Source organism: Pomacea canaliculata, linkage group LG3 (genome assembly GCF_003073045.1).
Source record: "Pomacea canaliculata isolate SZHN2017 linkage group LG3, ASM307304v1, whole genome shotgun sequence".
NCBI lineage: Eukaryota > Metazoa > Mollusca > Gastropoda > Architaenioglossa > Ampullariidae > Pomacea > Pomacea canaliculata.
In genome coordinates, this window is record NC_037592.1 from 26,899,926 (window position 1) to 26,924,526 (window position 24,601).

Below are 24,601 nucleotides of genomic sequence, written 5' to 3' on the forward strand. Positions count from 1 at the left end.
AAACTTTTCAAATAAAGGATTATTAATTGTCAATTGCGAGAGTGGAATTATAATTATCATCAATAGCAGTGACAGATTTACCTTTTATAAGTCAATACATTCTGCGCCCACACGGGAGATGTATTTCAAGTTAGATATTAATAGACTTACAAGACGTTAATAGGAGATACTTCGATTTGGAATTTGCAGCCATTAGGACATGCCTTACGATATTTTGACAATAATATAAGCATGACACGCCTTAAGTATCGCATCGATGAAGAGGACATGTTTCATTTTATAGTAAAATGAAAGCAAAATGAAATCAATAAAATCAGAACAGATCGTAGGCAAAAAGAAACAAAAACAAAATAAAATAATACCACACAGCTTCTATATTCACTGTTAGACGAGAGTGCATCATTCTAACAATATCTCAACTGGCTGCTGGTGCACGTCTGGTATGGACAAAACTTCTTTCTCTCGTTATCTGCCCTCTCAACATTGTTTACAAGAAGTTTCTGTCCTAACAATCATCATAAAAACAAATGGTGCAGAAGCACGTGTATTATATATAAGTTAGGCTGGAATTTAAAGCTCGGTATTGCTTTTCTCATCATGTAATGAGAGGAAAGTCGTGTATTAGGGACAAGGCCATTTATATATATATATATAAAATATATAAATTACAGCAATTTACTGCGTAAGGGACAAGAAGGGAATGTTCTGACGCCAAGGCAAGTGTCCAATAGCTTCAGGACTAAGAGGGCATAAACATTTTATTTCCTTTTTTGGGTTTGTTTTACTACATTTGCTGCTAGTGCTGCTGGAGTTATTGCTGGTGATGACGTATACTGGCGGTGTAGCAGTTGTGGTGGTGAAGATGAATTGTTACGCTGACCCTGTCCTCAAGTGCATCTACTATTATGAGTGCGACAAGTACACGGGCACGAGCCGGCCTTGAGCATAACGCGTCATGTAAACATGAAAATGACGTAGTTTGTCTGCCAGTGACGGGTTTTGAGCATAACACCTTACGTAAAATGAGAATGACGTAGTGCTATTGAGTGCGTAAGAGAATGGAAGCGAGGGAGAAGGAAAATGCCTCGGACAACAACATTCAGTGCTGTTCACAGTTATAACAATTTATTTAGTTCTGCAGTCCAAACGTGATGTCATGATATCTAGTAAGTTTGCCTGATCCTCGTAGCAAACTTCGAGTCTATCATCCACGGTTCCCAGTCACTTAATCCCCAGACACTTCATCCCCGACACTTCATCCCCGACACTTCATCCCCTAGACTTTTAATCCCCAGACACTTCATCCCCAGACACTTAATCCCTAAACTATATCCTTAACTATAAAAATTATGAAGTCAGCGAAAAATTTAATTGAAATTCAAATTAAAATCACGCTATTAACTTCAACGTCATTTGAACATCTACAACATTAGTTAAAGTTCATATAAGCTAGTAAATTTAATGTTCTTCAACAATATGATATGAAAATTGTTCTTGAGTGTCGGGGATGAAGTGTCGGGGATGAAGTGTCTGGGGATGAAGTGTCTGGGGATTAAAAGTCTCGGGGATGAAGTGTCGGGGATGAAGTGTCGGGGATGAAGTGTCTGGGGATTAAGTGACCGGACACCATCATCCACTTGTATCAATTGGGAAATTTTCATAGTGTGACAATGACTAAAAATAAAACTAACGTAGCTAAGACTTCATTATCTAACTCTCTATTCTTACAAACCTTTCTTCCTTTCCGCATTTAAATATATTCGATTTTTCTCTATTAAAAAAATCATGACTTGAATATTACAGTGTTTTAAAAATCTTTACCTGTATTTAAATGTTTACAATTGTAATATGTAATTGAACTTAACGAAAAGGTAATTATACGTTTATACTTATTAAAATTTTAATTGATTATGCTCCTAAAAGCCAAACGGTTATGTTAAAAAGTACAGAAATTTTTATGAGAGAGAATTCTTCCTCAGAGAACAAAAGGTTTTCTAAGATAGTGTCACATGCTGCCTTTCTAAGAAGTTCAGAACCAACGGCGGCGAAAATGGAAAATTTATTAAGGAACCAGTCGGCAGGGACGACTCTACAAGTCATTTTCTTAACTCATCTGTCCTCCATGTGTTAGATGGACATACAGATGGGTTTTCATCAGGTTACAGAGTGCGTGATAAAACAACCATTTTTTTCTGTCAACCCTCAGGTATGGATGTGCACAGCAGTTTTAAACACTTCATTCATAGACTTCACAGTTTCCGGGTGACAGTCGTCGCTCCTGCTGTTACGAGTTTTCTCGAATCTTCGCGAGGACGTAGAGATCGTGAATGCCTGAAATAAAATCGTGATAATTCCTTGACAACGAGGAAGCAATGAATATTTATAGTGCTCTGACGAACCTAGACACCCACAAAGCTACACACACACACATGTCTTACATATGTGAACATACACGTATATACACACATAAACACCAAAACAATTTGAGCCTAACGTACGGGATATATAATAGATATCAACTGCCAAACAAAAGTACATCTGCGACTTTATTTTGTTATGTCGTTATGAACGTCTGTTTGTTCGTTGTTGACTGTTTGGGTATATTTCAGGTCTAAAATCTCAGTAAACTCTGACAAGGTCTTTTGCGCTATATAATTACTTAATGTAATAGTCTTTTCTTCCAACAAATTATTGCTAAGTTTTATATACGTCCGATAAATCTGTTCAGAAATGCGTAAAAGTTTTATCTCAGTGTCTGACTGACTGGCTGACCTGTCTGTGTGTCTGCCTGTCAACATGGATACAGAAGAAAAAAAAAAACTAGAAGTATCACACGTTGATCCCTTAAAAATTTTCTGAGAAATTTGCCATCTTGCTTCATCGATGGTTTATCTCACACACACACACACACCGGTAGACTTCGTATCGCCGCGACTTTATTGCTGTTGTCCTTTTGATAATATGTTCACTTGCACGCAGCATTTTCTTTTTGTATATTGTATTTGATATACGATGAGATATACTATGATGAAAGTTATGTCCCTTCGTCTAACAAGCTGAGGGGATCTGTTTTTCTTGACTTTGTTTCTGTGTTGTGGTCATACCTCAATTTAGATAAAAGTGTTGGACCTTCATGTTTACCAGTGCTTCTGTTGCGTTTTTTCCTTTCTTCTGTTTTGCAACTGGACTGTATCTAATGTTATGTGGACGTGATAATAGTTTGGATTTGTTGGTTGCATTCCACTCCACAGCGAGTCATTGCATTGTTCTTCGTTCTTCATCTTTGTAATTATTTCGTGACCTTGTTCATCGCAATGAGTTTGCCTTCGGCTGAGATATTGCGCTATATAAATCCCGACTTATGATGATTACTTTTTTATGTTGTCTGTATAATTGTTTGGTTAGAAGTCTACTCCGTGATTGAAAGTGTAAAATCTGTATTTTAAAGCTACTTGTTTTGTAAAGTGAAGTGAGTTGACTCTGTGGTTAAGAAATGCACTATATAAATCTGCTTTCAATAATCCTCCTCCTACTGCTCCGCATCCTCATCATATCATCATCATCACGCAACTATTTGCGAGGCGAAGAAAATTTCGACAAAAAGCTTAATTTCATTGCTGGTATGAGTTTTAGTTTAAACATTAATTCTTTTGACTGTGTGACCTCCCTGAGTCTCTTATGTAGATACAACAGAGGATGTCATCAACTTTAAGTCATCAACCTTTGTTCGTTTTAAATACCCAGTACGGAGTCATGGGTACCGGAACACACCTTCGGGGATCACCACAGTATATCAACAATGAAAAAGTCCGAAGGGGTATCATAAAAATAACATGAACTGTTTCGATAACAATTAGAAAGCCATAAATCACGCACAGTCTTCCATGTTTTGCTATTGGCGCCCAGTGCCCCTGCGGAAACAGGACCTTGACATGACCGTGGGATGTCTCGTTGGTCTCATTAAAACAATGTCCTTTACAATTTAATCTATCCCACTTTCTTTCTAACCGTCAGTCCAAGTCTCTCACGTCTTCGGAAATGAAGGTAAGAGATATCGAACTCACCCTGCAAATACTCTCAATAATAGTGTAGGCTACCTAACAATTACTACTAATTATTTAATAGTGGAATTCATGAAAAAGTTTAAATAAAAAATCTTTTGTAAGGTCCTAAAGATATAGAGGTTTATATTCTCTTTCACTTGTTTGTTTTGGTTCACAGATTCTGGATTTAAGTGACCTTCAGACTCTCTGTAACATGTAATCATTGTCGAAAGTTGTGACAACTATACGGAAAGCTGTGCATGTTCTTTGAGGACAATTCCGCCAGTTCCTTCAATGGGTGTTTAGTGTTGTTCTATGTGGCTTTGTGTATTATCATCTATAAATGTGACTTGCTTCCTAATTTCTCTGTACTGTAAATACTTTTGCAGTGTATTATACAAGTTTGCATTTTGTCTTACCTGAATCTTATAGCACTATCTGATAAAACAAACACTTTGAAAAATATTGTTAACATTTACGTGTAGCAAATGACAAAATAATCAGTTGTTCTTTGAAAAGTTTTGCAAACTGAATAAGTCACTCCTTACAGCGAAAAATAACAATTACGTTATAAACTATCTGATTTTTGTGGATTAAAAGTTTGGCAATTAGCATTATTTATAAATTTTATTTGTCAGTTTGTGTCGTTTAATCTACCGGCGTATGTCGCACTTTATAAACTACCTAATCAGTGTTCAGCTCTCTATATTTATCCTTACTTTACTCGCAGCGCTGGTTGCAATAAGGACTGAAATTCATAGAGTATGTACCCTATGAACAGTTAAAAGTTCGAATTCCAGGACCAGGCCAGACAAGAGGCAAGACTTACAGAAATACGACGGCCGCGCGACAGGAGTCACCATTGGCGCAATGGAGCGTGCTGACAGAGGAGTCCAGCAGCAGCAGCCAAAAAAAACAAAACAAAACAACAACAAAAAGAACAAAACAAAGACATCGAACCAGAGCAGTTCATGAATAATGAAAATTAAGGGGAAAAACTGTAAATGTCACCTGGTCCCATGTTGAGCGTATGTCAGCCATGAAAATTTTCATGCGCACTTGTAGGTGGAGCTACCTTCCTTTTTTGCTACACTAACTTTATATGTCTGTCTGTCTGTCTGTCTGTCTGTCTGTCTGTCTGTCTGTCAAAGTGTACATGCGTACATGAGAGATTGTGTATATGTGACATAATACAACAAAACGTGTGACTCAGTGGTCTCCGCTTGTTTATTAAGAATTCTACGGAGGAAGAGTAGGACAGAGGACACGTAGGAGTAAGCCATTGCTATTAAACTAGTGACGCACTTCTTTCTTTTTATATTCAGATAACAAGGAATTTTATGACATTTTAAGTTCTGCAGAATTTAAATATTGGAGGTTTGCGAGGCCAAAGTTTTAGGAGACTACGCGACCTTTGGCGAAAACCGTTAATGTGGAAGGAAATGCGTTAGAAGTCGGGGCTTATTAACTTTTTCACGCAAGTAGGGAAGACCAGTGTATTAATCATGACAGGAAAATTATGAAACGTTTTTGGGCCAACAGAATCTGTAATGTGATATCCTAAAAACTGTCGGCAAACTATAAAACTTGTTGAAGAGAAACACGACACTGAAAACTTAAGTTGACAGGATGGCATAAATGGCTAATCAGGTTGGTTTGAATGTTATTAAAATTGCGTGTGCGTGTGCGTGTGCGTGTGTGTGTGTGTGTGTGTGTGTGTGTGTGTGTGTGTGTGTGTGTGTGTGTGTGTGTGTGTGTGTGTGTGTGTGTGTGGAGACAGAGAGAGAGAGCGTATTTTTGTGGTTTGTCAGACCACTAAAAATAATTTTCTTAGGGTGGGCGGTGAGAAAAGCAGACGCGGATAGCTGTACTTCATCGTGTTAAAAGTAAAAAGTGAAAGTATTAATTATTTCTTGATTTCCTTTTTCTCTTTCGTTTGTCTTTGCATCGAGCAAGGGCTAGATATGAGTCACATCTGGTACAGGTGTGGGCCACACTGGTTTTAACGAGGTAGAATGACCTGCTAGGATTTTCATTATTCACCAAAGAAATTCGTTTCGCACCACAAAACAATATCGAGTGTGCATATACATTTTACGAACAGCCAATTTTTGAACAATCTTACTGCAAAAGGTAATGAAACAAAGCTGGTTTTTTTTCTTCTTTAAAAGCTATTTTTGTAGTGTGATAGATATTATAGCAAGACACTAAACATTGAAAATCAAAGCATAATATATCAATACAGCTTGGTCCCACATATAGATTTAATGATTGAATATGACGATACTGTGATCGTATTAAGTTTAAGTGTATTTATATAAACAATGTTTGAATTGATTTTAATCGGGCTACAAAAATATTTACCAATTATTAGTTTTGCTGGGTCCACATTTTCGAGTATCAGTTTTCTCTTTATAGATTCTGGTACCTCTTTCAACAAAATTGGATAAAAGCAAAACTTAATTTCACTCCCACTTTTCTCACAAAGTCTTACCTAAGAATAAATTATCTACATTAAAAAAAAAAAAAAAACTTTTAGGAACGAAGTAAGCGAGATTTAGGATTTAGTATCTCTTCGCATCATCGCCTTCTCTCTCCCATATTATTGAAATTATTTAGTGTATCTTAAAAAAAACTGAAATTCACTTTTAAAATAAACATTACAAGCGGATGAGAGAACCCGACTGCCTTTCACGCCATTAATCGACAACTCTTTGTTGACCGAGTTATTCCCCTTTTGCCTACGAGAAACACTCAGAGCCCGGATGCACATTTCGCCTCACGTCTCCAGGTAGATGGATAACGCCTAGCAGTCAGCTACAATTAACTTCCTGAGGATTGGCAGTCTCTAGAATATTATTTTATAACACTTGCAATATAAAGTAGTTTCCTTCTCAAAGGTCTGTGAACCGTATCTTCGTGACGATGTAAAACTTTAACTCCCCTTCTTAACCTTTTTTTTATGCCAGATGCGTAGTACGTCCAGTAGGATTTGTTAATTTTATGACATTAGGTGATTTTTAAAAGGGTATAAGTTCGAAAATTCAGTACAGGAAGAGTTGAAAAATAAAAGTTATGAAAGTATTTTTATCTACATAAGAATGATGACGTTTTAAATCCTATAAAAGGAGAGAATAAAGTTAATCAATGTACAGAAGGTAGCTGAACCATCGGAGCTTGAGAAAGTTCTTGATCCAAAATGGTGAGTGAATCATTAGGATACTCCTTGCGTTGATAATGGCTACCAATGCGTAGTCTGTACAGTTGCTTCCCAAAGCTTTTAGACAATCGTCTTTAAAAAGATCATTTAGATATTGTTAATAGTTCTCACTTTGTTTACTCTTGACTTTTATTTCCATTCATTTACAACATCATAAAAATGATTTTATTGTTGCCACCTCGACTTCACTGTTCTGAGTCCAATGCTACTCATTGACACTTACAAAGTATGTGCCTCACGCTTAACATCAAACCACTGATAAGTTATTATCTACATAAAGTGCAAAATGTCAGTAAATTTAACGGTTAAGACCGCTTCAAATATTAGATAGTAGAATGGTAAAATTCACTTCAAAGTAGACTTATAGCTAAGGCTGGGCGGTAAATTGCTATGAACGACACATTGTCTATTGTTTTCTTTCAGTCTCCTTCCACTTGGGTCTTGTTATGTTGTCTGGTGCAGATTGTAATCGCTCAAGATTCTAACACTCCATACACGGTGAGTTTACCCCTAAAGGTAGCGAAAACGAATGCTTATCATACAAATGTGATTCGTAATCCTTTAGAGGAGCAGAATAGCAGAAAAAACTGAAAAGAAAAGGATGCCAAGGAATGAAAATACAGTCGACGCCGAGAGCGATGACAATGGCAGAGGTGATGTAGTGATTCGGTCACAGAGCCTGTGCTTAAAAAAAAACAACCTTTTCTGTGATTATGAGATTTGTAAGCTCTTTCGCTTCTCCCCAGACTTCTGTTGTCGTTGTTTCAAGTACAGTGGTAGTTATTAGTACTACTAGCTTCATTCGTGTGCTGTAGACTCTTCTTTCTTCCGTTGTACCTCGTTAAAGAAACATTTGCGAAGGGCCTCCCTTATTATCTTTCACTCAATGCTTTACTTTCTGCATGATCTGTTGCTCTATATCCGTATTTTACAGGTCGGTGACAATCCCGATGGCGATGGCTACCAGAATGACGCCACACCTGACGCTACTGACGTCTCTGTCAACCAGAATGACATCACACCTGGCGTCTCTGTCAACCAGAATGACATCACACCTGGCGCCACTGACGTCTCTGTCAACCAGAATGACAACACACCTGACCCCTCTGGGTACCAGAATGACAACACACCTGACCCCTCTGGGTACCAGAATGACAACACACCTGACCCCTCTGGCTACCAAAATGATGACAATTCTGACCCCTCTGGCTAACAGAATGACAGCTAGCCTATCTATCAGGTATCTATCAGAATGACAACAGTCTTTTTTCTTGCTGTAAGAATGACTACAAGCCTAACGACGAGAACTATAGTTACAAGCTCTTTTGAGATGACAACGATGGATATAGCTACAACAATAAAAAGGATGCAGTAAGCGCGTACCCTCCAAAAGAGGATAAGAAAAACGACTAATACGATAACGGATGCTTTCTGAAGTATTATTGTAAGCCCATATATTATGACCATCTTTCTAAAAGGATGCTTATATACTTAAATGCGGCTTTTTTATCGTCCCAAAGACGAGATATCGTTCCTCATACAATAGCTACCTATCTTTAAAAAAATATTCAGTAAATCTTTGCCATGTGGATGGAGATTTCAGAAGCTAGGTTTTCTTCCAAATTGTTATTGTTGTGATTTTTCTCTTAGTATTAATTATGTGTGATCGCAGATTATTTCTTCCTGTCACCCTGCCGTGAGCATCTGGATCATTAAAGGACACCTAGACTATTAACAAAATGTCATTCTTTTGTTGGGCTAATAAGAAACTGTGTTATAATTAATAAACAGTGTTCATGTTTCGAAGACGAATCGTCAGAACTTTATTTTTAAATTTCTGCAGCTGGCTGTCTCAGATTTTGTGTTTGCATGATGCATGTGTGAGTGTGAAAATAAACTGGAAGCCACTAACACAGCAAAGTGGGAAAATTAGTATCTTTGTAAGACCATCTTTAATTAGAAAGAAAACACAAAAAACATAATGTTATCGTTAATGAACGCCAACAGATGTAGCACCTGACTTTAAAACAGTTTGGTTTCCACTCCGGTCTATGTCTAGGACATTTCTGTGATCATGTCTTTAAATGTATGTTTCTTTGTCATTAAGAATTCAAATTGTAGGATTGTTCAACAAATACTGAACATAAATGCAGACTAACCAATCTCTTGGCAGCAGAGTAATTTTTTTAATTGATCAAAGCTGTTATCTGACACGAGGACTATTTATCTGTCTCTCTCGTCCACCTGCTCTCCCTATGTAATTATCTTCGTCTCTAGCTCTCCCCTCTTGCATCACATATTTGTACTATTTGCTGTGTATAGAAGAAGAAGGTCACAAATATACGCAGATATCCAACAAATGTACACGTGGGAAAATTACTAGATGTTTAATTTTCTTCTGTCACCCATAAACGTTATACAGTGCTTTACGTAAAACGCGGATATTCTCTAATCAGTGTGAGAAACCTGCCAGTAAAACAAAGACAAAAAGAAATTAAACAAATAAACAAACAATTATAAAGCCACAAACTATAAAACACGAGAACTCTTTCTTTACCACTTCTTTTTGTTGCTTTTGTTTTCTTCACGATGAGATTTACAAGACAAATCTTAATCTTTTTTAAAGTGTCTATACTGTATACTCTTCTCTGTCCTCTCGTCTGCCTGCCTGCCTCCAGTGAGTCCCTTTTTTCTTATTCACCGCCTGTCAGCAGTATTATCTGTCTACCCCAATTCCTCCCCAAACTACTATTGTCTTTTATATTATAACTTCTTTTAGATATTGACAAAGACAACTAGCAAACATGCTAAAAACTCTTCTATACACTTCTGGGACATAAAGTTCGGATTTCTTTTGAGCTTCCTTTACCTGGAATCTTGTCATTACCCCTCCATCCCACAATTATCTTATTTGCCTTTTCTGCTTGCATGTAGTCCACATTAGACTGGTCGAATTAAAGTTCTATTTGATGTACTTCTAAAATTATACAACGTACATAAAGGTTCGTGTTGTCAGTTATTTTAAGGTTCTTACTGCAGGTAAATTTATGATTTTGACCTGATATTAAATGGTGAGAAAGAAATGAGCAAAATATTTTTGCGGGGTTATTTTGCCATTAAATTATGGGCCACAATACTTTACCGAAAGTTGGCTCTGATTTTTAAACTATAGAGGCCACAGAATATATGTGGGTACATTTATTCACATGTAAGGATTTTTTTCACGTAAAAGGTGAGAGAAAGGTGTGCCAAAGTTTTGGGCAGTCTTTCATTGGCCCATAATTTGGCTGCACACAAGAAAAAAGAAACCAAGATTTCATCAAACAGGTTAAATGCGTGCCTGCGCACGTACACATGCACGAACACCCACGAACACACACAGAATCATACACTTGTAGTCTTGGGTTCTTAAGTACAATGACTACTTATTTTCTGCTTATTCCGTGAGCTACCTCAAACCCGAAAATTTGAATCAGATTTAACATCCTTTCTCAAACTCAACTTTTTATTTTGCTGAGTTTTCCCAGTGGCGAGAGCATTCTATTAAAAAGGGAAGTGCACTATATCAACTCCGTTATTATTGTTGTTATTATTACTATTATTATTTAAATAACAATTTATAACTTAATATTCAGAATAAATTTGTGAGACTTTGCTAGAATGAGTCTGTTAACAACTGAGATTTTCAAAAACCCGATCGAGGCTTTAGCAGACTAATATGATGCTTTTATGATCTGTATCATCATATAATGTTAAAAGATATTCTTATAGGTTGGATATAATGCTCACAATTAAAGACCCTTTCTTCCAACGGGAATGACAAGGCTTTAGAGTAGTCGAAATGTATTTTTTTTAAAATTATATTTTCAGGTGAATAAAGGTTCTTGTCTCCTGCCAATAGACGGCATCTTCGTGACGATATAAAACTTTGACCCTCTTTCTTCAGAAATTTAATGCCAATACCTAGTCTTACTACTTTGGTGTCTTTTCTTTTAATCGTAGTGGATCTTGACTTTAATTAAGTGACTTTTACAAAAGGGGGTTAAAGTTTGGATAATTCAGGAAAGAAAATGCTAAACAAATCAGACTATTAACTGGTAGTTTAAACTCGTAGTCGCCTTCAAGTTCTATAAAAGAAGAGACGAAAGCTAACATCTACAGAAGGAATCTGAGCCATACACATCGGAGAGCTTGAGACAGTTCATCATCCATAATGGTGAGTGATAAGCTTAGTCCATGCACTGGTCTTGGCCGGGTATGCATGGTACCTGTGTTAACCCACACTTTAAAACAATCAGCTCTCACATCCAGCAGTCACTCAGATTCTGTTAATTGTACTAATTTTGATCGTACTTTATCTTTATTTTTATCCATTGACAGCATCATAAATTCATTGTTATTTCCAAGACTCAGTAAAATGATGGACAATAACAATTATTAGAAAATTCTACATCAAGCCTACCATTACGTCACTAAGAAATAATTCTGTACAGCCTGAAAATTATCAGTAAGTTTCCCGGTTAAAGTTTTGACAGCTTTAAACAACTGAGCTGAAGAATGTTACTTTTTGCGAGAAATAAGTAAACATCACAGTAAACAGCCACTAAAGCAGTGCAAGGGCTGCTACCAACATCACACTGTCCGCTGTTTCTTTTTCAGTTGTCTGCCGCTTGTGTCTTGTTATGTTGCCTGCTGCACTTCGCCTTCGCTCAAGTGCCCTACCTCACTTTGAAGGTAAGCCCAACATAAATGTAATTATAGCAAAAATGGCTGGTTTCCAGGCTGGCAAACTGGCTGGTTGGATGGATGGGTAGGTGGGGAAGAGTTATTGAGATATTTATGACAAAGAAGAGTGACTTTATTTTGAAAGTGTTTAGAAATTTGGAGGCGGTGGGGTGAAAAATTAGGAGGACAGTGTTTTGAGCAAGCTGGGGATGAGGATGGTAGAGTCAGGTAGGCCAACAGAAGAACATCACATCAGCCGTGGTGAGAGAGGACAAGGGAGAACAAGTTAAATGTTAGCATATGTTAGAAGATGTTTTCTTATCCTCAAAGAATTATGTAATCCTGGAGAGGTAAAGGAGGATAGCAGCAAACAGCTATAAGACGACTAACTGAGGACAATTATAATGACAGAGATTGTGTTTTACAACTACTTCTAGCTAATTATAAGAGGTTTACTGAGCTCTAACGGTTAAACCTGACTTCTGATGTCACTCGTTTACTAAAAGATTTCGCGTAACCACAGCCTCCTCTCTTCTGCTGTATTTCATCAAATAATCCGTTTCAGAATCACTTCAAATACTATATAGATACTATTCATTATCTCTAATCTGTTCTTTTTTCTCTCTTTCCCAGTACGATTACCAGCCCAATGGCTATGACTACAAAACCCCTGATGGCTATGGTTACAACAGCGATGGCTACAAGAAAGATGGATACTATAGCGGGTACCTGCCAAAGATGGATTACAAGAAGGACGGATATTACAACTATTATCTTCCAAAGATGGATTACAAGAAGGACGGATATTACAACTATTATCTTCCAAAGATGGATTACAAGAAGGACGGATATTACAACTATTATCTTCCAATGACGGATTACAAGAAGGACGGATATTACAGCTATTATCTTCCAAAGAATGATTACAAGAAAGACGGGTACTATAACACGTATCCACAGAAGTATGATTACAAACCCAAGTATGACTACAATCCACCTAAAAAAGATGGCTTTCCTCCCAAATACGGTGGTTATCTCCCGCTATACTAAAGAGACGCCATTTACCTGTCAGTGTACTACACCAAGTGTCATTCTTTTGTTGGTAGACACGAAACATTGTTGTAATTAATAAATAATTTTCAAATCTCAAAGAAGAATGGTTTTATTTTATGAAAGTTCTACTAGCTATGTTAGAAGTTATGTGTGCGTGAGTGGTGTGTGTGCGCGAGTGCGTAGGTAAAATAAACGAATTAAAACTTTGTAATACATCATTCCAAAATATCATTTCTAGATGATTATTTATGTAGCATAGAAGACGCTTGGTACCTTGACATGGAAGAAATCCCCATTATTGTACACGGATAGTTACTAGACACGATTTGGCTACTGTAACTGAATGAACTACCTGACGATTTGCAAACAAACACATTCAATATGCACCCGTGCACTTGAACGGATGGGAGAAAATGACTTTAAAGCGCATGAATCAAACTTACAGTATTGAAGCTGCCACAGGGGCGCTTGCTCAAAAAGTTTATTATAGTTATTTAATTTACACCATGACAACAAGGTTACATGGCTATATTATGTGATGATTTTTCTTGACAAGTATGGGTTTGGTTTTGTATAGGAAAGTCAAGGGAAATGTCAAGGTATTTTTGAAAATTTTTTTAAATTAAGATTGACAGATTGTGTACAATCTGGCAGAACAACCCAAGTTTAGCCATATTTGTAACAAACAAATCCTTTAAATTTACCTTATCCCAGGCTAGCTTTCTTACACACATAAAAATATGGGCATGAAAATGCATTTATAAAATGTAGGCTAGGTCTTTCTCAATTCAAACTCTAACAGGTTTCGCTACAGCTGTGAAAACAGTAGAAGCACTCAGTGTCCTTTTTGTATGGAAGAGGGAACAGATTTACAGATTAAATTTCTACATATGTCACAAATATTTCGATTTACGCTTCCCAGATAATTTTACACAGTCATTTCACATTTTAATTCGGGCATTTACTTTAAGATAACGGTGCTAGAATAACCATCAGCTTAGCTTCATATATCCTTAGCATCAGATTTAAGAGTAAAACTTCTACAGAGGGACTTCACTCTTTGGACACTAATTTTGATGAAGCTATGTCTACAACTGTATTTTATACACTTAAGTACACAACTTGTCATCACTGTTTTTGAGCTTTTGAGCTTACCTATTGTTTGATACACACATTCTTTTGTTTGCTGTCTTGTATGCTATTCCTAGAGTTTATTTACCTTAAATATAATTATTTGTAAAATGTAACTGTCTACATGTGACATGTTTACCTCCCTACTAAATAAAGTCTGAAGTATGAATAATTTTCTCTTTCTCTCTGTATATCCTATATGCAGGAATCAAAAGATGGTGCGTGATAATGTATACGTAGAAGCACCTCAATGGTTGCCTCATTTTATTGTTACCTATATTATTTTTTCAGTCTGTAGCTAGACAGCCCAGCATAACTTAGATATTTTTAAATAAATTGTTTCCAACTCCTTCACTGAAACAGAAAACAAAACAGAACGAAATCAAAAGACATTCATAACAATTAAAAGATGTTAAAATCCAAGCCAAGAGTAAACATCTCCTTGCTTTCACTTCTATTTATAGTTACTTCAGACTGCCTTTTCTCCTTATTTGTCTCTCTCAACATCATTCAGAGCGTTTTCTTTACTATCATCCATAAAAATATATCTATAAGACATTCCGTTCCTTCCAGTCGTGACAATGCACTGGCTTTTGCGGCAATACTCCCCAAAGCCCCTCTTTTTTTCTCTAAGAGAAAGCATGTATTTGCATACGAACGTGCGATATTCACGAGCAATAAAGACCTCTAAGCCAGTTTATAGACACATAGCATAGAAGTCGAATGGGTTTCCTTGGTTGCCATCCTCATTCGTCTCTCACGGGCTGTCTTTTCTGGTTTCGGGGAAGCTCGTTTTGATTGCGGCTTTGGGAGATCGTTTTGGAGGAATATCTAAAATGGTACGTACTTTCCTAACATCCGCATGTTTTTTTTTAATTTGTTTGGTTTTTCTTTTTTTTTTTATTGATCAGATTTTAATGTTTAAACTGTGTGTGAACGTTCAGTTCATAGGGGTAATCTCTAGACCCTTGCAGTTCTTTGTAGGCTATGAATACTGCTATCAGTATGCTTTCACAGACAACAGGGAATTGCATCGATATGAAAATATTGATATATTTTATCGATAGGTAGGCTAGAAAATGTGACTTTATCTAATTGCAAGCAGACAGAGGATAGGAAAATAGGGATTTATTTACACTGAGATAGTAACTAACATGTCCACAGGACTGGCAGTAGACTTGCCGTGTGGGACTCACCATAGGCCACTACGTAATCATGCTAACATTGATATGAGAGAAACCTATTTTCACTGACAAGAAGCACAAGGCTCAGATATACCATTATAGTCCGTGTTTTGTTTGTTTGTTTGTTTTTTGTTTTTTTTTTTGTTTTTTTGTTTTGTTTTATTTTTTGTTAATATCTACTTCAGCTAAGTCTTAATGTTTCTTCTAAAATCACAACTTTTGAGTTTTATGCACTGAAAGACACCTTTCGGATTTATAATTTGTAGTTTGTAATTCTAGCATTATGTTTTATTACCTATTCTATTACTCATGCCTTACCTTACTAGCCAATGTAAGAAAAATCCTATAGTTATACATATCAACATCGACTTTGGTTTGCACCTTTGAACATAGAAGATGTCATAGAACCAAAGGATTTAGTTGTGCCGTTTAGGCAATTTTGACTTCTCATAAACAAGCAAACGAAAAAACAAATAATATTAAAAGCTGCAATTCAGGTAGAAGCTTACAACAAACATGTATGACTACATAAGACAGAAATAATGTATGGTGTTAACTTCTTTTCACAATATTCGTTTCTTTTTGTACAGTTCTCAGCGTGGGTGTTGTTACCTCTTCTGATTGCCTCTCAAGGGCAAGGCTACACAGGTCCCTATGGTAATCCGCAAAGCTTTGACAATATCATGTTGTTTCATCTAATCGTATCTGCCTTTGATTGTTCTAGAGACAAATTACCTTAGACAAAAAGCCTAATAAGTCAGCAAGATTCTGCATTATAATTAATTATTCTGAAAAGGGTTTTAAAGAAGAGAAATTTGATATGTAAAGAGGGAACCAAACATCGATTTATCCACCGGTTTCTTGAAAACACTTTAAATATTTTAAAGCTCTAATGTGCCTTGTCACTGGTACAGGTCTTTTACACGTGCGCGCAAACGCTTTCCTCCCTCCCATCTCTCTCTCTCTCACACACACAAACGCGAGCGCGCTCATGGGCACGCACTCCATTTTTTTAATATTAAGTCAAGTATGTCAATGAGGTAAGCTTGTAATGTCTAAAAATCATTTCTGTCAATGTAAGCACCACAACAGCCATATCAACAAGGATACGGAGGCCAGCAGGCACCCCAGTATGGCTCTAACCCAGGCTACCCTGCGCAACAGCCTGCCTATCCACCACCCAGCAGCCAGGAACAGCCTGCATACGTGCAACCGTCTTACGCGCCCCCACAGCCGGCCTACGCTCCTCCACAACCTGCTTACGCCCCACAACAGCCTGCCTATCCTCCTCCACAACCTGCCTACGCCCCGCAACAACCTGCTTACACTCCACAACAACCTGCCTACGCCCCGCAACAGCCAGCGTATGCACGGCAACAGCCAGCGTATGCACCGCAACAGCCAGCGTACACTCCGCAACCACGACAGCCGACAGCCTACCCCGCACAGAGTAATCCTGCTGACTCCGATGGCTTATTTACTGACAAAGTAAAGTCAGGGTTCCCGGACATCGGTTCCCTGAAAGGCTTTGGAAACATTGACAACTTCGGCAGCCTGAGCCTGGGCAAGGGAAGAGCCTCAAGATCGGACCCTTTCACAACCAATCTTTTTGACAGTCCTTCTGCTGCGCAGTCTCTTGTTGGCAATAGTAGAAAGGGTGAGGCGAAAGCTCCTTCCAGCCCTACGCAGTCCTACGGTGGCCCCAACCAGTATGGATCGCAAGCTCCTACACAAGCTGCAAGCTACCCTGGCTCTGGCCAGTCAGGCGGTGCAGGAGCTGACGACTCTAGCCCCTACAAGGCTAGCCCTTACTCACCCGATCCTTACAGCAGGCAGCAAGGGGGCCGGCAGGCTGCACCTCAACCCTCACAGCAATACAATGCTCAGAGCCCTGCCCAAGGTGGCGCTCCCGGCTCCTACCCCAGCACGGGTTCAAATCCTGCAACCCGGGGCAGCAGTCCCTTCTTTGGAAACAACTTGCTGGGCGCACAGGACGGTAACTTGCTAAATCCAGTCTCTTCTCTGTATCCACCTGGTCTAGATTTCAAACAGCCAGCAAAATCTGGGAATCGGCTCACCAATCCTTACTCGTCAGGGGGTCAGTCCCCGCCTTCTCCTTTCGGTAATTCCGTTGGATTTCAGCGTCCTGCTAGCGCTACAGCTCAAAGCGGTTACCAGGCAGGAGAAGAAGTTCCGAGGGGAACGGCATACAACGATGTAGAAAGCGGTAAGAGCAACAAAGTCTACAACAACCAGAACGCTTATGGTGCAAACGGTGGCAATTCCAATAGTGGTCAGGGCGGTTACGACAGGAGCGGCGACTATGCAAACCAAAAAGACACCAAGAACGCCTACAGTGATGGGGGATCCGGCAGCTCCGCGAACGCTTATCAGAACCAAGATGCCCAGACCAACAGCTACCACAACAATGCAGCCAACAAGCAAAACTTAGGCTACGATCAGAATAACCAGTACAACAAGGCGAAACCGCCAGCGGTTGACGGAGTGGTAACATACGAAGCTCCTCCCGAGTCCAATTCAAAGGCAAACCTTCCCCCGATCAACGCTCTTCCCTCACAGGAAAGCAGAACGTGGCACCACCCACAGGTGCGGAATACGCTCCAAAGAAGGTAGCACCTCTCCCGCAAAAACTACCTGAAAATGTTTTCATTTTCCCATCCCTTAACAAGAGACGACCAGGGCAGACAAACATCTTCGGCAAACCAACCAATGGCGGCGACAGATTTTCTCCCTTCGGGAACCTTGGCGGCCTACTGTAACTGCACAGAGGCAGATGCAGAGTAAACCACACAGAGAGGTGAACTACAGGTTATCCGACAACGTCTTGTTAGGAATCAGTCTTTGATTTTCTTTAAAAATTATGAAGACGAATATTTGTATCGGTACCTCATTACACTTTATATACATTATCAATTATATTCGGCTGACGCTAGTGTAGGTAAAATTTATTGAATGCAAAGTCCTAACCACCTTAGACTTTTTGCCCCCTTTTGAAATAAATTTGAGAATTCAAATAAAATGAGAAGACCAAAAATCTGAAATTTGTTTTTTGTCGTCCATCAGAAAAGTGTTGTACGAATGTGAATTAATTGCTGTTGTCTCAGTAAAAGCTTGCACTCGTACATACACATATACACTTTGTGCTCTGATGTTTGTGTTGCTGAAGTGCTGATGTGTTTCTATATATGTGTGTGCCGTATGAGTTTGTATGTGTACGATTGTGTGTACAGAGACATGCGTTTTTGTGTTTTAAAAGTCTCTCTCTATGTATATATATCGAATATAGTTATAATAGGTGATGATTCTCTCTCTCTCTGTGTGAGAGAGATATTCTTCGGTGCTTCGGGTCATATCAGAGAGTAAGCTTTGAGAGATGCAGCCTGCTATCCTAGTTTTGCAAAATTTTCATATTTTAAAACAATATCTAAACAAAATATAATTTTTAAATAAGTATTTCTCATAAAAATATATTTTGGGGATGCGGTTAAAGTCGTTAGAAGACTAATGTCCAAGATGTAGTTTTTAAGTTACAAACATTAAGGAAGAAATCTCAATGTCACTGTAATCTAATAATCTTTTTATATATAACACGTTTCAATAAGAGATAACGCATAACGATGAAAAACTATGCCCCAGATTAAGATAGAGAGAACGGATGGAGATGCCAAGGGAAGAAACTACAGCCTGAACGATTTCTATCGAAGTAGTTTCCCTTGGACTGCTATTCGCGCGGGGGGGAAATGGCAAAAATTTTAATGGGTAAAAGGAGTTTCGCAAAGGGCGGAATAGTGAAACATATGCAGAATTCTCACCCTTGTGGACAGGTAACTTTACAAATTACAGTTACTTTACATGCCAGTCAAATATAAATATATGTATATTTTTTTTAAAGATCCGTCGTTTGCAACCAAGTGATACACATTATCATCGAGGTGATGTCTGATGCGGTACTTCTTCAGCCAAAGAAATGAGCAAAAATACTTGTCTCATACGCTAGATTACAGGGAGGTCAAAACCAGGAGGCAAAAAGGTCACAGACGGGAAAGGAAGGGGAGTAATAAACATGGAGCATGTATAGACTGAATCAAAGTAGCAAGTATACCCTTCTCATTAAGTCTTCTTACTTAATACCACTCTAAAACAAATACTGATCAGATCCACAATACACATCAAACGGTTTCAATTCTTCTTCTTCTTGTTCCTAATCGCCCCCAGTAGAGCACAGGGCTGCAACTACACCACGCCATCGGACCCTGTTCTGGGCGTCCCTTTCAAGGGTTCCAATTATTAATACAAAACTATACAACCAGCAAATTAAGGAATAGACGATTTCATCGCTCAAGCTCGCGCTCTCTCTCTCTCTTCCGATATCCGACACTATCTACTCTGTTCTTCTATCAATGTTCTCAACTTCTATCTGCTCAGTCCAAACTTGAATAAATAACTGGTGTACAAATTGCGAATTCTACTTATAGTTTGGATGAGTTCGTTACACTTTATAATCCGCAAATCCACAAGCACACACACAGAGTGACGAAGAAATCTACTTTCCCGCGTATGAATAGCATGTGAATATGGACATTAAGCGGGAAAATAGAGAAGTCCTTCTCCAAATGAAGAAATGACGGCATACCAATACACCGGAGATGATAATCCAGAAGTATTATTGCACTGGAGGAAAACACTGACCAAAGTAGTAGACCATGCAGCTATCCTCCTCAGCAGAGCTTTGCATGCGTCAAGAAGGTCGTACTACAATCATGTACTCCCCAGGTGTAACCAGTCAAACACTCAGGTGTCACAAAGGTCGTGAAGAGAGCAAATGCGTGTTTCCAGGGTAACCCTGACACTCGCACTTTACACAGAAATATTTCTTTCTTCCACTATCTAATATCGCATTCATTCATTTCTCTTGATATAATGGCTTCAAGTTATTACAAGTTTTTTTCCCCAACGTTCGCAGCATAAATCGGCATAAAGATTATATTTAAACAATAACCTTATAAATGTTTAAAACATACTTGCACCAGACTTTTCAAACAAAATTTACACAAAAAGTTTTACACAATGCTAGCACCAAAATTGTTTACCTAATTCATTCAGATTATATCTATTTTATCAAAATTTCATTCATTATTTACATAGGTATTGTAGTTCTCTTTTTACTGCTTTAAGAAAATGTCTCTTATATCGTGTGAAGTGGTTATGTGATCCTTAGCGGAATCTTGCCTGCTTCTTACCAACGAGTGTACTTTCTTCCAGTCGCATCTTCCAACGTTTATTGAGTACCCTTGTAAATAAATTACCATTACAGCTAAAATTTTAGATACCATGATAGTTAATCCATTTTCCATTTTTTAAATCAATGTGATGAAACCTATTCTATGGCTGTGTCCTGTTTTTAATATCAGACTGAGCAGTGTGGTAAATAGTGCTAACATCTTTGCGGATATTTAAAAAATATTCATTAATATATTCAGTTCTACATACCTTAAACCCTTTTAGTTGTTAAAGCAAATGGTACCCCCACTATCTGTAATTTGAATTTTAGGGCATTTTCTCATTACAGTTACGGGTGTATGTGCCTGGGTAAGGATTTTTACTAAAGCTGAAATGGCTCAGAAATGAGCTTAATTGTTATCACTGCTTATCATCTTTCTTTTTCTCTTTCTCTCTCTCACACACACAAAAAGCACGCAGCGATGCTCAAATACTTATAATACGTATAAAGATGATATATGAAGAAGAAGCAAATGATGATGATGATGATGATGATGATGAGAAGAAGAAGAAGAAGAAGAAGAAGAAGAAGAAGAAGAAGAAGAAGAAGAAGAAGAAGAAGAAGAATGGCAGGAACAGTAGAAAGGTCAGAAGGAGGATAAAGCATTGCTGTGTGCGTTCATTGTTTCCAAATAATACAAATCCAGTTATCTTTTAATGCGAGCGATCTTAACTGCTGCTTCATTTCAAAGCACGACTCCTTCATAATCTTTCAACGTAAAACGTTTGATGAGAAGCGAACCGCTTCCCATTGCTTAAAAAAAAGTATAATTCTGTTATAACTCAATATTCATGTTACTGCAGTGATATCCGGGAACTTTCATGCTTGCCTAAAAAAAAATTAAAACAAAGCACTCCCTTAGGAATATGAAACTGTTCATAGGCTTGTCTTACATTTTTACATTTTTACAAGCAAAGTTATAGCTCAGAGACAGGACATGTACAAAGATGTAATGCAAACTGTAATCTTTCTTTCATGCTTATCAAAACCACCTGGTACTTATTTGCTCGTCACCTCCATAAAACTGAAATCACTTAGTATTCGTGCACTTACAAGGCTTTGCAACAAAACATAAAAAATTGTGAATAACAAGGAATAAAAATGAGACTGACTTGACAAGTCTTGCTCTAGCTAACCGTTTGATAGTTAAAAAATACTTTTACTTGCCGATTTTATTGTCCTTTCATTTGCATTTAACAATGTTGTTGAAGTTTCTGCTTCTGTAGTTGCTAAACTATATAAACGCAGGCAAGACACAGGCAGGTACCAACCGCTCACAGTCTCTCCGCTGTAACCCCGGGTGCAGGAACTTTCTATGATCATGGTAAGATATTTCTTTACCTCAGAATTGTGCTCAGATGTTTGCTCTTGTCAACTTTCCTTGAGTTCTGCTTTAGGGAAAGATAGTCTTTCTGACTGACTGGATCTTTTCGCACACACGTTTACTTTTCTACATTTTGTTTTTATCTTATGTTCTTACTTGTAGATGTGTTTGGGCAAGAGAAAAGTTTTTCCGCTCATGTGACGATATATCTGCGTACTTTTATTTATACTGTTTGAGGGCTAGGATGTCAGCCAGCTGTTGTAAATGCTGCACGTGCTTTTCGTGGGTCGGGTACGCACTCTAGTTTGGATGCTAATGATTAGCATGCAGCTAAAACCGTTTTGAAATACCATGGATATGTATAGGTGGATTGCTGTCTACCATAACCAACGCTTAGCCTCTTGCGAAGTTCTCCGCTGTTAGTCTCGGCGAGCCTAAACAAAGAATGTGACTAAACCGGAAGCTTTGTAGTAGCATGCCTCGTTTTAGTAGTTAACTGGAAAAAACATCGTCTACCAGCAGTCCAGTAATACAAGTTCGCGGAAATACGAACAGTTTAGCTAATTGTAGGCGTTAGCGCGTCTGTGCTTTCATAGACGGACGTTCCTTAGTAGTCTGTCCACCCGATCAATTTCTCTTTCGGTCTTTTGATCTCTTACGTTTAGGAGTTTAGTAAATCACGAGCTTAGACGCGAGAGCACAGACACCATGTAATGCTCACCGAATTTTACAGGTCCTCTGGGGTGTATTATTTGTTGTTGTTGTTGTTGTTTTTTTTATAGTAATGGCTAGATAGAGCTCAGTAAAATATTCCCTCCCCTATCCCTGGAAAAGATGTTCGTATTCCGTTCTCCTGACACAACCCTGCAGACCTCACTATGCACAGAAGGAGGTTAAACCAAAGAAGGTATCCTATTTGGTTAAACTCTCGATGTCACGGAGCCTGTACAAAGTAAACATCCTTATGTACAATCCTTACGTCTGTGGCTCTCCTTCTTGATGACATCTGATTGCGTGTATCTCGACATCCTCATAATTCGTCTTTTCATCATGAATGAGAGAGAGAGTGTAATTTTATTGCATTGAGCTTTACCCTGTCAATGGGAAAAGATACATCCGCCGCACTAAATCTTAAACCACGTGGCAGTTTCAACAGAAGCTAACGTAAAACAAGTTAAGCACTCAGTGTTTGACTTCAATCACGTGATAGTAAAAGTAGAGAAAAAAAAACAGGCTTGCCCAGTTTCTTGCGTAGGATCATGTGACCTGTTTTATCAGTTCATTAGGAATGTAATTTCATGGTTACAGGCCTTCACCATCTTGCTGCTTGCCTCTGTCGCGGCCTCTGCGTTGGCCGGCGATTTGTTGACACAAGGAGGGGGAGCTCTTGGCGGTGGCGGTGGAGGACTTGTTGGGCTTGACCTCTACGGCACTGGTGGACAGTTCGGAGGTGGCCTGTCCGGCGGAGGATATGGCGTTGGAGGCACCGGAGGCACCGGCAAGGGCTCATATTCTTCTTCTTCCTACAGCAGTGGAGGTAAGCTAGTAGCTTGTGTTTATTTATCTACATGTGCTTACATGAGCGATTGTCGCACTACCGTAGTTTCCCGCTATTCCCACCGACGTCCTAACTGTCTCTTTGTAAGTTTTGTTATTGATTGCTCTTATAACTGTCTCTTACAAATTAATCTTTAATTTTTACTCCTTTTTAATTTTTCAAACGTACAATTCTTATGAGCGTTCTTTTCGTTGGTTGTCTTGCAGGCGGTCTTGGCCAAGGTTATGGTGGTCTTGGCGGAGCATATGGCGGTCTAGGCGGAGCTTATGGCGGTGTTGGTGGCCTTGGAGGCCTTGGCGGCGCCGGAGGAAAAGGAGGACTCGCTTATGGCGGCGGAGTTGGCGGTCTTGGCGGTGCTGGTGGCCTTGGAGGTCTTGGCGGCGCCGGAGGAAAAGGTCTCTACGGCGGTGGAGTTGGAGGTCTTGGTGGTGTTGGAGGCCTGGGAGGTCTTGGCGGCGCCGGAGGAAAAGGAGGACTCGCTTATGGTGGCGGAGTTGGTGGTCTTGGCGGTGCTGGTGGCCTTGGAGGTCTTGGCGGCGCCGGAGGAAAAGGTCTCTACGGCGGTGGCCTTGGCGGTGGTCTTGGCGGAGCAGGTGGTCTTGGCGGTGGTCTTGGCGGAGCAGGTGGTCTTGGCGGTGGCCTATCTTACGGCAATGTTGGTGGCGATCTCTACGGCGCCGGACAGGTGGGACTTGGAGGTGCTGGTGGCGGTCTTGGTGGAGGATCTTACGGCAAATATTGAGCTCTAAGGACCGGCCTTTGATCTACGAGAATCATTGATGTATGAAATCTGCAAATAAATTCTGCTTTCCTTAAACCAAGGAGGCTTCAACACAACCAACAAAGTTATTCTTTGTTTTTTTTTATTCTTCTTTTCATTGCTTCTATGTTTGTTGCTGTATGTCGTGCGATGTAAGATATCGTGTCTGCTGTTGTGAGCACGTTTCACAAGACTTCTCTATTTGCGAAGTGTATAAGTGAGTGGCATGTGTGTATAAAGACAACGTGTAGGGGAGGGTGACGTGTATATTATAGTGTTGTCTAGGTGTGGGTGAATTATA

The 24,601-nt window shown here is 38.9% G+C and overlaps 4 protein-coding genes across 7 annotated transcripts; all 4 read left to right on the plus strand.

Moving 5' to 3' along the window:
• Window positions 1-6,830: 6,830 nt before the first annotated feature.
• Window positions 6,831-9,069, plus strand: LOC112560852. 3 transcript variants are annotated; one of them, XM_025232946.1, is made up of 4 exons: window positions 6,831-7,245; window positions 7,687-7,761; window positions 8,198-8,503; window positions 8,939-9,069. In XM_025232946.1, the coding sequence occupies exons 1-3, from the start codon at window positions 7,243-7,245 to the stop codon at window positions 8,474-8,476; spliced, it is 357 nt and encodes a 118-aa protein (XP_025088731.1). In that variant the 5' UTR covers window positions 6,831-7,242; the 3' UTR covers window positions 8,477-8,503; window positions 8,939-9,069. The 3 variants fall into 3 exon arrangements, with proteins under 3 accessions (XP_025088731.1, XP_025088730.1, XP_025088729.1); XM_025232945.1 differs by having other exon boundaries at window positions 6,835-7,245; window positions 8,936-9,069; XM_025232944.1 differs by having other exon boundaries at window positions 6,838-7,245; window positions 8,198-9,069.
• A 2,334-nt stretch (window positions 9,070-11,403) lies between these two features.
• Window positions 11,404-13,139, plus strand: LOC112560860 (putative eggshell protein). 2 transcript variants are annotated; one of them, XM_025232954.1, is made up of 4 exons: window positions 11,404-11,479; window positions 11,923-11,997; window positions 12,622-12,741; window positions 12,877-13,139. In XM_025232954.1, exons 1-4 carry the CDS (start codon window positions 11,477-11,479, stop codon window positions 13,036-13,038), a joined length of 360 nt encoding a protein of 119 aa, XP_025088739.1. In that variant the 5' UTR covers window positions 11,404-11,476; the 3' UTR covers window positions 13,039-13,139. The 2 variants fall into 2 exon arrangements, with proteins under 2 accessions (XP_025088739.1, XP_025088738.1); XM_025232953.1 differs by having other exon boundaries at window positions 11,405-11,479; window positions 12,622-13,139.
• A 1,722-nt stretch (window positions 13,140-14,861) lies between these two features.
• On the plus strand, window positions 14,862-18,413 carry LOC112560655 (DNA-directed RNA polymerase II subunit 1-like). Its single transcript, XM_025232652.1, has 3 exons — window positions 14,862-15,011; window positions 15,947-16,013; window positions 16,438-18,413. The coding sequence occupies exons 1-3, from the start codon at window positions 15,009-15,011 to the stop codon at window positions 17,988-17,990; spliced, it is 1,623 nt and encodes a 540-aa protein (XP_025088437.1). The 5' UTR covers window positions 14,862-15,008; the 3' UTR covers window positions 17,991-18,413.
• Window positions 18,414-21,836: 3,423 nt separating this feature from the next.
• On the plus strand, window positions 21,837-24,385 carry LOC112560711 (glycine-rich cell wall structural protein-like). Its single transcript, XM_025232725.1, has 3 exons — window positions 21,837-21,982; window positions 23,291-23,519; window positions 23,747-24,385. Exons 1-3 carry the CDS (start codon window positions 21,974-21,976, stop codon window positions 24,280-24,282), a joined length of 774 nt encoding a protein of 257 aa, XP_025088510.1. The 5' UTR covers window positions 21,837-21,973; the 3' UTR covers window positions 24,283-24,385.
• The last annotated feature ends 216 nt before the right edge of the window (window positions 24,386-24,601 follow it).

Bases quoted from the DNA above. Each gene is read 5' to 3' on its own strand.
- LOC112560655 (XM_025232652.1), top strand. The intron at 16,014-16,437 runs GTAATCCGCAAA...TGTCAATGTAAG, and splicing joins AGGCTACACAGGTCCCTATG to CACCACAACAGCCATATCAA.
- LOC112560860 (XM_025232953.1), top strand. The intron at 11,998-12,621 runs GTAAGCCCAACA...TCTCTTTCCCAG, and splicing joins TGCCCTACCTCACTTTGAAG to TACGATTACCAGCCCAATGG.
- LOC112560711 (XM_025232725.1), top strand. The intron at 23,520-23,746 runs GTAAGCTAGTAG...GTTGTCTTGCAG, and splicing joins TTCTTCCTACAGCAGTGGAG to GCGGTCTTGGCCAAGGTTAT.
- LOC112560852 (XM_025232946.1), top strand. The intron at 7,762-8,197 runs GTGAGTTTACCC...CGTATTTTACAG, and splicing joins ATTCTAACACTCCATACACG to GTCGGTGACAATCCCGATGG.